The following is a 12,541-nucleotide window of genomic DNA, read 5'->3' on the forward strand; positions in this document are numbered from 1 at the left end:
TTACTGTTTTTCTAGGAAACACAACACTTCCTGGATGCATTGGGTTTGACCTTAAGGGTCATCTACAATGTTTCAATTGTAATGTAATGCCTAAAGGGGACTGAAAATGGCACACTATGAAGCATCCAATCAATATTGTAGGTACAAGTAAGCAATATTTTTTGTAGAGGCAGCAATTCTCAAACTTCTGCTTCACACAAAAACAAACTAAGCGTCTTAGGTATATTTCTTTCAAAACTCAAAGAAAATTCTAATAATTGAAGTTAACTAGACATGCAAAGTATTCTTTATCCTGCTGCAAAACACACCTAAATAGGCAATGTTGTTTAGTCTGATCACCATAAACAGCATGAACGGTTCAAATTAAAGTGTGTGGGTTTTATAAGGCCATGGTCTTTTATATAATCTTGCAATTACTGTGGGTTAGAAGCAGGTCTGTACAGGTTTAGACCCTAGCCACACGGAGACGGTAACGAAATTCGATATCAAAAAAGTCTTCCGTCCACACGCAATCGGCACCAGAAACGTGTCCGTCCACATGAGACCGCTCGACCCGCTGGAGACGCTGTAGTACATATGCCGGGCCTGTAAGTGGCGCTGTACTTCCGCCACAACATACACCAAAAGCAGGTTGCTTTGGTTGCCCTTCTGTTTATTCTCCGCGGTGGATTTAGCAGCAGAGGTGGGGAGAGGCAGGGGGCAGGGCTCTGGCTCTTTTTCTCCCTCCCCGAGGCAAACGTGTGCTCCTGCTGTAAATCTCTCCGGTAGTCCACCAGCAGATGAAAAACACCCACCTCTCCGCCTCTTCCAAGGGACAAGGGAACCGTGCGGCAGAGTTTCCGTTAGAATTTGTTTTCGCCGGTCAACGTGTCCGATAAAGTTTAAATCTTCCGACATTTTTTATAAAAGTGCCGGTCAATGGTCTTCTTTGTTATTTATTGAGCTTTAAAAGAAATGAATAACGACTCTATATAATAATATAAGAATAATATACAGAGTCTCTCTTTTCCTCCCCCTCTCCTGACAGCCTGTCAGTATTTTCGTTATCAGGAAATGATCGTATAGGGCGTAGACACGGAGCTGTTTGGCCCCCCCAGAGCGTTGCGTCTGCAGATCTACCTTGGGACCCGTTATCGTTATAAGTTTGTCACACGTTTTAGTCTTGGTGGTTTTCCAAGCGGATCTAAAGACTACGAAGCCAGCACAGCAGTTATCATTTTTTACATCAGTAAAGGAAACGAGAAACTGCTATGTGGTTTTAACAGCTGGCCGAAAACACACTTAGTTTGTGTAAGAACAGGTTACTCAGTCAACTTGTATCTACCTCTCATTCGAGTCAAATATTGAATGTTCTGTTTCAAATTATATTATGTTGTATTTAAACAAGCACCTATTTGTGATGCAATGAGTCATAGCTCGTTTCATTTTGTTCTGCACTGACATTATGATAAATCATGTTTGTTGGTGGCTTCACTGCAATGTTCTGTATAGTATGAAGAGTTTTGATATCACCAGGGTTTTGTCCGTTTAGTTTTGAAGGGTTAACAACTTTAAGTTATCATGTGTGAAAGAGAAAAGTAGGAAATAAACTTCTGAAGGAGTGATTCAGAACTGCTTTTACAGTTAAAGTACAACACCAGGTGGAACAATCATCACTGCCTTTTACTCTGTATGGTTAGCTGCTAATGATGTTAACAACATATTAAATCTCTCTTCTAATGCATTTACAGTTTAGCCCTGGGTTAAACCCTCTAAATGCCAACAATGTATATGTAAAACACGTCTCAGAAAAAACGATCAAAAGAGTCCATTTCTTCTATCGTGGCAGTAAAGGCCTGCATCAATGCCTGCCAGCGAAGACAGATTGATAATATCTTCCTCAGCTGCCATTGACTTGCACAATGTATCAATATCCAGCGGGCCTAGCTGCTCACTCCCCCTCACAAACAGACCCAAAACCAGCGTTGGGCTCGCACTCCAAAACAACAGCCGCTGACATTTGCAAAGCATCCGCAGAGGAGAGGGAAAGCACAAATGTTCCAGCTCAGTGGGAGAGCACGGAGAGTGTGAGCCATTCCTTAAGATGTTGTTCATCTTCCGTGTCTTTATTCTCACTCAGCAGGTGGCCATTTTCCTGGCTCAGACTGAAGGTTCTTCAGCACACCTGGTTCATAGCTGGAGACAGCGGGGGGGGGTGGGGGGGGGGTTGCGGGGGGGGGGGGGGGGGGGGGGGGGGGGGGGGGGGGGGGGGGGGGGGGGGGGGGTGGTTGCGGGGCAGAGGGAGGTCACGGTGCGCAGAGCCGGCCAAGAGTGGCGGATTAACGGCAGCGCTTCATTCAGACAGACACCCGGCTCACTGCTCATTACTGCTGTAAGGGGATTTCAGCCGCAGCTACAAGCTCACCTATTTCTGCTGCTTTGTCTTTGGTTTGTGTCAATGTTTAGTAGTATGGGCAGTTACAATATGCACATGCTAAGTATTTGATATGTTCCAGTGTATCTTCCTTGCACAATTTAAAAGGAATACTTTATATGGCATCTTAACAACTTCATTTATGGCAAAGTGGTGTTGAGAAGATTTTTCTAACTAGAGGAACATTTGGCTAAGAAAGGCTTCCAGCAACACACCATCTGCTCTATGTTTTGTGTCCTTTTAATGAACGTGACCTCCATGAGAAACTGGCCTAAATAAAGTCAGGATGTTTTACATTTAAAATCTGTTTTTATGCAAATATTTGTTTTCAATCAATTTGAGATCATGATGTTCAGTTTCCTGTTTTTGGAAGCCAACCAATCAAACTGAAAATAAATGCAAATAACCTTGGAGTGTTTCACTATTTTATGTTTAAACATGCAACCCTTAAAGTAAACAAAAAAGCAAACCATTGTTGCCTTCTGGTTATAGATAAAAAAAGTAGTTGAGGTGTGTCAGTGAAGTGAACAAACAAACCAATGATGATTTAACCAAACTATTCTATCATATTTGTGCCTTTCTTCTTACAAATGTTGTAGATTATACCGTTTTGTGCTCGTAAAGCGTCTCTTTAGGCATGTTTTTCGTAAAAAGCACCAGGGGGTTTCCATCTCTCCAGGATACTGCTTATTATTCTGCTTACAACACAAACACACATCCAGCCCACCATTAAATACAATAACTTTAAACACAGAACAGATGTAGCGTGTTTGATTGCTGTTATTCTACACAGAGATACAGGTGGGCATCAGTACTGGATGGATAAACACAATGACAAGCCTTCCAACTGAAACTGTCAAACTCCAAATTCATCCCCAAGCACCTGATCATCTAGATAAGCCATCAAATGCATCCACAAGCGCACGCAGTTAGCAGACACACGCACACACGTTGGACCAAAAAGCCCTGAAGACTTGTATTGCTCCACTGGAGGAGACTCTGCGGTGAGTCTGTCCTCTCACTGCAGCACTCTGAGCTGTCAGCTGTATGTCCTGCCTGCGCTGTGTTTCCTCACCATGTACTAAATGCATAATATGTTAGGGGCCACGTTATACAATGCACTCCAATCTCATTAAGCAAAGACCCTTATTTGAGTGCAATGGCATATCTCTGCTAAACATTCAGAGTACAAGGTAAAGATGAAAGCTTAGAGTAAAAACAGATAGTCTTTTAATGCATACTTTCTCTTCCTATGTGGAACAGAGGAGAGGAGATAGGACCCATTCTCTGATGTCCTCTGCTCCGTGTTTGTGTAGAAGTGCTACTTCTGCACTCTGCATCTAGTGTTTTATTACTGCACCGTGAGTTCTAACCTTAGTGAGTGTAAAAGAATATCAACAACAGAAAAGGACACTCTCCCGGTTGCTCGTGTCGCATGCTTTTGTGGCTTCGCTCCTGCTATCCGGCCTCTCATGTCGGAGCCAAAGAGGCAGCCACACGGCCATGCAGTGAGCCATGACATCACAGAATTACAAATAGAGAGGCCCTTTGAAAATTACTCTTATCTTCATCCTGCTGAGGACTTTTGGAGGAGAATGAACTATCTACCAGCGGGGAGGTAAACAGCACCTTGGCAACTTTGACAGTATTTGCTGGTATCCCGGGGGGGGCCTAGCGAGTGGTGGGCTGCCTTCAAATATTTGCCTTGTGTGATCAGACTGTCATTGTCCCTTGTTTCACCCTCACTTGGCAGTGGGTGCACACACAGAGGAAGAAGGTAGGGAGTCTGCTTTCTAGTGGTTGGCAGTTTGGGAGAAATTATGTTCATTCACAGTTTGGGGATTGAGGCTCTCAGTTTGCTGGAGCAGACCCTTTCTGTTGGCTTTAGGGGGGGGGGTACCCTTTCGCCACATTCCCTTACAGTGAAAAAAACACACTGCTATCACAGAGCTGCTCTGTCTGTACACCTCAACACGAGCCAAGAGTGACACCTAGAAGTTCAATTCTGTATTCATGCTTCACAGAAAAGCACATCAAAACATGTTAGTATTGTCAGTGGTAACTCTTTGGTATTACATCTGTAAACATGTACAAAATGAAGGGTCTCAATATGTCAGCCTGTGCTGGCGGCATGAATGTGAACCTGCAGGAAAGAGAGGAGCCGCCTGGAAAACTGCCAGCAGGCTTGAGACAATGGAAGCTGATGCAACAATAGAACACCACAAAAACGCACATTTGTCTATGGACATGTAATGTAGGTAAGCGGGGCCTGTCTGCTTTTCACCGGCTTAGGAAAAGCTCTTCAAAGAAATGCTATCATCACTCTGCAACAGTAATTGAGAGAAGAGGGCGTGGTGGAAAAAAAAAAACTTCTCCTCGGATAAATATGACCCCAAGGCGGGAACTTTGCCGAGCTCAGCGGAACAGACCACGCGAGCAAAGGCAAACTGACATTCAGTTAAAAGAGCATCAAAGGAGAATGAGTCAGTGAGAGCTCAGTGCAGGAGGGCAAACAACCTTTAGCCTTCTGACGCCTCAGTTTATCATGTAGCACATCACCTCCAGATATGAAAGGCATGTGTGTAGTGTGAGAGGGTGACAGTAGGCTGGAAGTGAGAGTGACAACACGACTTATCCGTGTCACATGCCAAAGCTGAAACCCATCTGGCCAATGGCTTCCCCCTCTGCACTGCCTCCCCCCTCCCCAACCTCACTGCCTTGAGTGGGTACAGATGTGTGATCAGCAGACGCTCTCGAGCCCTTTTTGGACCCACAAGGCTCAACAGAGGCTGGCACACAGCTTGAAGAGCTCATGGCCAAAGTGTCACTGCACAATGTCACATCATTGCAAGGCGATTGTGTGAGGGTGTTAGAGGGGCTAGGGCTAAAAGCAGGACATTTTATCATTTGGAATGACATGCAATGCACAGCTCACAAAAACAGCAATATGATATTTCACATCGCTTATGAAACAATTGGGGTGACATTTTATAAGATTATCTTAAAATGACTATGATATTATAGGAAGAAAAGATGGAAAATCATGCACTCTTTCTCGGGAAAGTGCAGATTACTCAGTGCTACATCACACTGTCTCTTCTGAACACACTCTTCTTACTATTCCGAAATTAGACTTCATGTTATCTGAACTACAAACAGTGTAAACAATCAACTCATCTCGATTCCTGACACATTTCTCCATCAACAGAAACCCAACAGAAATTCATCTATGAAAAGCCAAAGACACCGGGTAAATAGACAACTCTGAAATGATTGAGAGGGATTTATTTGTGTCTGTTTGACAGAAGCTTGGCAGACAACTGTCCCACTGCCTCTATAGAGACATTGTCTGTATTGTCAGACAAATCAAATTCCACAACGGAAATATAATTACTTCTTTCAACTCAGCATGGCTGTTTTTTATATCTGAATGAGGCAGATTGTTGTTTATCTGTTATGTTGTGACAGCTTGAACATGCTTCCATTCAAAAGGACCATGCAATGGAAACTGATTATCTATGAAGCAACACACAATGACTACTTTGTCCACGAATTCGATTGATGGCTGTAATCTGACCATATTTTTGATCAATGCAAAAGATTAAACTCTATTAATTTTGCATGGATAATGTGTCCTTGATTCACCCTCACTCATGATCATGATACAAGTATTATTGTAGTTCCACATAACCCTTGGGGCTATATATGTCAACTATCCCACCTGAATCTTATACATGTCCCCCCCTACAGGGTCACTGTCACAGCGTTACCTCTTTCACTTTCTCCCGTCGCTCGTTGGTGGTGGGGTCGCTGGTTTGGCCGCCGTCTCTGCCCAGCGGGGGTTTGAGCAGACATCCTTTAAACTTGTTGTAACTGAAAGTATCCGGGTGGTCAGAGGAGGACGCTTTCATCGAGGCAGACTCCGTTATCAACCGGGGCAGAGTGAAGTCCTCCTGGGCTTTCCCCCCGGCCAGCCGCTCCTCGGTGGCCTCGTGAGAGACGCTCGGTTTGCGGATCAGGCTCTTCAGCTTGGTGCTGCTCTCTCCCTTGGCGGGGGTCATGCCCTGCTCCTTGGGTCTCTTCAGGTGCTCCCTGGCATCGTTCTCGGACCCCGAGCCAACAGTGACCGGCTGGGTCTCTGTCTTGGACAGAAAAATGCGTTTTAGTCGCACAGAGTCGGGCAAAAAGAAAAGGGCCCCAAAACAAAGTGTTACCAAACCCGAGAGAAAGAGCAGAAACACGAATTTCTGGGACAGGCGCAGACCCATGCCCGATGCCGACACGCCGGGCAACTTTCGGAAAACCATTGAAACTTTTGTTGAGACGTTGCTTTACAGGATTGTATCCGACACCTCACAGTGTGTTGACAGTCTCCACTCTACTGAGGAGCTTCACTGCTGCGTTGGGGCATGTGTAAAAACTAAATATGCCGGATTTTAAACACACCCCCGTGACAGTTACAGAGGAGCACAAACAGCCAGCGCTGTCTTTATCGCTCTATCGATTGGATCTGCATAAGCGAAGGTCAGGCCTGCCTACATCAACAATTTACCAGTCATTGGCAACACAACTCGAGAGGTTTTATCTACATAACGGGATCACTGACATCAATAGATTGCAGGATTTGGGTTTAGAAATGTGAAACGGAACAGGGCTCCGGGGCTGACTGATAAATGGCACCAGCGTTGTCCTGAAAGCTATATTCAAGAATAACAGGATTACCAGAGCACACGCCAGGCTAGCGAATACATGCACTCTTATAAGATATAATCGCAGTCTGCCAAGCCTGTGAACAAAGTTGTGTCTCGATGCATTATTCCACGCCGTGCAAAATCGTCAATAACACATTGCCCTACGGTGCAAAACCTCAAGCGTGCAGCAGAGCATCTTTTCCTGGTCTCCGTTCAAACCGACTCACGTCTCTGCATTATTAGCTCCCGAAATCACATGTAAGATCGCGAGTCGTGTTTTTAGTTTGCATCTATCCTGTACAGCTGCAGGACGGAAACGCGTGTATATTCATGTCGCCTATCTGTCAATCTCCTCCAGTGTATCGCCTCCGATTCCCCCTCACACTGGTGTCAACACGCCGGGCGAAACAAATCGGCGGATGACATGAAAGAAGGCGGGTTTTTTTGTCCCATGCGAAGTTATCCTAGCCCCTGATCCAAAATCCAGAGAATAAACAAATCCACAATCCAGTCCGCCGGGTGTCCAACAAAGACCGACACACCGCCGTCCGTCCGTCCGCCTGCCGTGCCTCCTCCTCCGCCTGTAGTGCGCACTTGTGTCGCTGTGCCGTGGACGTCCGCCTGCGTAAAAAAGCGAGGGGAGAGGGGCTGGAAATGTAACATATAGTGCAGGCAGGGGGCGAGGAGGAGGGGGGGGGAGAGAAGAAAAACGGTCCGCTGCTCGACAATCCAGTGGGCTGGTCGGATTTCTTGATGGATATTCACAGCGGCTTATCACAACACACTACAGTTAAGCCATGTGCACAAAAGCAGAGAGGTCTGAATGGCTCTGTACATTAGAAAACCATCCGCACCCCCCCCCTCACGAGGAAAATGAGCTCGTTTAATCCTGGAAAAGCTCTTAGAAACGGATAGATATCTGCCACGGATGTCTCAACAGTCCTCAGGAATTAAATAAGCAATACAATGAGCTAAAAATAACAATGTGGTGCTTTCTAACAAGCCCACCATTCAATATTTTATGGGTTATTTTAAAGCCCATATTTGTCTATGGATGTGACCCTGTGGTAAGACACAAACCTGATGAGTACCTTCAAGTACCTGTACCCAATATACAAGCTGTTAATACACTTTTCAATCAATCAATGAGGTGTGCATCAATTTAATATATTTTATTTGACTTTTAATCAAACGTGTTGTTGACTATGCTATTCATGTTCTCTTTTGCTAGCCTGCTGTACATCACCAGTGTGCCTTTCACTTAATAATCGCTTTTTCGCCATTGACGATAACGTAAACTCAAAAATAAATAAACATAAAACGTGTCCAGCAGGTCAATTACCCTGGTTTGGCAGACATCCAACGATTCATCAAAGACTCTTCTACCAAGCTGAAACTTAAAAATAGTATGTCCGCTATGCATTAAAGAAGATTTGTAACATCTTTGCCGCGTTGTTGCAGCTCCTGATTAGCCAAAAACCTGTGCCAGCGAACCTGTAGCGTACACGCCAAAACTAATGTGGCAACCGGAAGTGACGCATCCACCTGTTGTCTTGTTTGAGCAACACCACCTTTTTAATTAAAATATTTTACATTTTGTTTAGCTTATTATTGAGTTAAAAGCTAATTTCTTACACATATAATTAATAACAATATTTTATTTTATTTTATTTCTATTACATATATTCTTCCGCATCATACACAAGCTTGGAAAATGGCTACCATGTTTGTTTGGCTGAGTCATTTTTAATGTAAAACAGGTGGGCCATTTTTTATAACAGAGTTGTATTCTCTAAAGTGTTAACTGTTGAAAAAGATGATGGATGAGTGTTAAAACTGGGGCTAGATGCTCATGATGGATCACAAAGTGCCTCTTGGTCCCATTTTTTAACACCAGTTCCCATTATTTATGTTTGTTGTTACTTGATTCATTGGGTCTGTGTTATTGTGATTTCATTTAAAGGTATATACTTAGTTCATTATGGCAACAAAGTAAACTAGAGAATATTTTATGTCATTGTCTGCATTAAATTCCTCTTCTATTGATCCCCAGGTGTGTTGGTACACAGGAAGTTTAGAAAAGCGTGTTTGCATATTGTTTACATAAGCAAGATAGTAGATAAAGTGTAAACACAGTGTTTTCTCAGTATTAAATAAGATAGATGGGCCCATGAGTTGGCCATTACTGAAGAGCCTGCACAGCACTATTCAACTAATGCACCTGAAAGCAGAAATTAGAAAACAGAGGGCTGATCGGATTCAATATTGGTCTTTAATTACACCTCGTAACCCCGCGACCTCTGCTGTTCCTTAGAGGTTTTTTGTCATTGTGTAGTCCAAAAGTTTCCCAGGATATCCCAACAATCAGTATATTCAATGTAGACACTCAGTGTCATTGACTTTCCTGACAATGTGTGTGATGTATAATGAACTCTTGATGCGCCTTGAGCACAGATCTTCCTCTTTTCTTTCCTTTGTCTCCTTCTCTGTTGTTGAAATAATCATTTCAAAGTAAAAGTGGATATTTTTCTTTCTTCCAGGCAAAAAAGTTGACTCTAATTTCCTGTGAAAGCCAAAGTCTGCACTGGTAATATAAGCACATTTTTAAGATTTGTGTCATGAAGCACCTCAGGTTCTTTTTTATCAGTTGCATATGGGGGGGCAAGCTAATTTTAAGGTAATTTGTACGGCATTTGACCCCACATTTATACCGCTAATCCATCTCCTTCAGCAGCCCTAATTGCCTCAGACTGGTTGTCTGTAATTTACAGACAGAGACAGATCTGTTGAATTTGCCTTTTGTATTTTCTGATCCAAGATCATTTCCTCTCAAAGTAGGTAAATCTATGAAGAATTGTGTGGGCTTCCTCGCTGACAAAAGGACAGTTTGTAGTCTGAGAGAGGGGCTTTGTGATGGCTCAGCGTCTGTGTGGATTAACGCTTTCGTCTTGTGTGTTTCATCACTCTATGAACTACAGCATACACCCAGCAGCCACTTTATTAATGTACACCTGTACAATCTGATGCAATCAAATGCAATTGTTCTGCCATATTGTAATGATGCCTACAATATTCCGTTTTTATATAACTATTAATGAAATATATCTAAATCTATGTTTTAGCATTTGGTACATAAGTGTTGTAATGGACTCAATTATATTAAAAGGTGATTATTATAGATGTACATTTGTAGGACAAAAAATAAAGCACAGCACCAACTTTAACATATCATTTCATTTGACCCAATTCTGACTAAGTAAAAACACAACTTAACATTATAATCTTTGTAAAGGTATATATTATTGCAGGGATATTGGAAGGCTCGACATTATTCACATAACTTAAAACATTGCTTCTGATTGTTCTGATGTTGAACAGCTCCAAGAATAGGCATACCATTCCTGTCATCACTGAGCATTTAAAAAAACACACCTAATGGATTATTCATATGTTTATGCAGATTCAAACTAAATGTAATACCAACTTGTGCCTTGTAAAAATAAAAATAAATGTAATAGACATATCAAGTCTGTTTTTCTCAAAAGGCCAAACTACACATGAGTCGTTGAGCTTGCATGAAGCTGCGCGGCCTCTGACAGCCTCCTTTATCACAAAGATAAATGAGAAATGCAATACAGTCTCACCACTACCAACAGGCAAGGGTGAAATCCAAGCACAGACATTTTCCACAGAAAACAAATAGTTTATATAGGTTAACAGCTCCTACAAAGGTCCTTCATATATGCTCTGTAGTCATCACACCACTGAAAATAACTACTGTTGTTTGGACACTGTACACAATTTCACAGCAAGCATGTGTCATTTCTGGTGACTCTATGCTGTTCATAATGCAACACTGGCAACACACACACACACACACACACACACACACACACACACACACACACACACACACACACACACAAACTGATCCTTCATGTACTACAAACATCATTTATGAGCTTTGAGGAGGAAATATGTTGCATGTGAAGTTGTTCACATCAGTCTGAGTCATGGTTTATTGGTTTGGAAGCATATCCTCACATAGAATACATTTGGGGATAAAGACTATGAATTTTCTCCCTTTTTTCTACTCTTGTATGTTATAAAACATCTCATACAAACACAACTCATAGGAGTGATGAAGTGTAATACATTATTTTTCCCTTCACTCTTAAATCTGAGACTTAATTTACACTGTTGCCACAGAAAATCAGGGTTCTTACACTTACGAAATTACTCTAAAAGTATGCAGGGTGCGGCCTAAAACAGCTGACTGTCTGTTAAAAAATTCTGCAGAGGGTCACAGATTGTAACGAGTTCTGTGATCCATAACCATTTCTGCTCTTGTATTCAAAAATGTAATTCTGTCCCAACCCGCACTGATGTTTTATTCATCAAACAAGATGCCAATGAGAAAGTCCATCTCTGTGTTCCGCTCACTCCAATACATCAAACAGCAGGCAGAGACATATTGGTCCGTGCCAGCGTGTCCAGATTAATAATCTCACCCGTGCCCCGTTATTTGTTTCTCTAAGCGCCACTGCAAAGCATTCTCTGGCATCAGGAATCATGGCTCTGCAGGATGCTTGATGTGGAGACATAAATTACACAGATAGCTTTTTGGGGATGGGGTGCTGACCCTGGTGCATGATGTGAGGGAGATATCTGACTCAGCACACTGCAGATGTGGACCACATTGTAACCATCCATAAATTCAGGGTCACCTGACAAGATGTGAGTCTGGCAACTCAATCATGATGTGTCTGATGAGGAATCTCCTTATCTTATTATGGGGTGGTTTATTGAAGCTGTGTGTATCCTGCAGTGATGGAAAAAGGGTACTCAGACCCTTTTCCCAATAGTAAAAGTATTAAAACCACAAGTTGACATACTTTGGTAAAAGTAAATATCCTGGACTTGGAATAGTGTTTAAGTGAAAGCACACATGTGTGATCAGTCTACTGTACTAGAAGTTTAAAAGTTAAATAAAGAAATGTTGTGTATTGATGCTCAGTCCTGAGATTAAACTTCAATACAAGCCCATTAAAAACTCTCCTTGGTCCTGTGTGTCCATATTAGTTGAAGCACCAAACAGTAAAATACATATGCAGAATGACCCATGTCAGAGTGGAAAATCTATAAAAAGTGTACTACATGGCTTAGTTGAATGCTCGATTCTGATTGGTGAATTTGGACATTCCAGGGGGTTTTATTTCTCGCTAACACACCACTGTTAAGGAGAACAGACCGTTGCTAAGAAGGATTGAGGGACTAGGTGTAGTCATTTCAGAAAACAACATGGAATACTGTCGCAGCAGTTCGAAGCAATACGATCATTTTTAAATTTGCGTATAGGTATCCTGTGTACCATGTCAGTGTTTTTTGTTTTCATCGATGACTGCCTAGCTGCACATATGATGATACTGGCTATTTA

General features: G+C 42.6%; 1 protein-coding gene across 2 annotated transcripts in view; it reads right to left on the reverse strand.

The window, feature by feature from the left end:
• The window catches only part of LOC117500575 (mannosyl-oligosaccharide 1,2-alpha-mannosidase IA), a 192,694-nt gene extending 184,969 nt beyond the window's left edge, over positions 1 to 7,725 (reverse strand). Inside the window, exon 1 of one of the 2 annotated variants that reach the window (XM_034153477.1) lies at positions 6,184 to 7,725. In XM_034153477.1, the coding sequence (XP_034009368.1) occupies positions 6,184 to 6,720 (537 nt within the window). In that variant the 5' untranslated portion in view covers positions 6,721 to 7,725. The remainder of the gene's footprint in view (positions 1 to 6,183) is intronic. The other variant, XM_034153478.1, reaches the window with a different exon arrangement.
• Positions 7,726 to 12,541: the final 4,816 nt, after the last annotated feature.

Source organism: Trematomus bernacchii, unplaced genomic scaffold (genome assembly GCF_902827165.1).
Source record: "Trematomus bernacchii unplaced genomic scaffold, fTreBer1.1, whole genome shotgun sequence".
Lineage (NCBI taxonomy): Eukaryota > Metazoa > Chordata > Actinopteri > Perciformes > Nototheniidae > Trematomus > Trematomus bernacchii.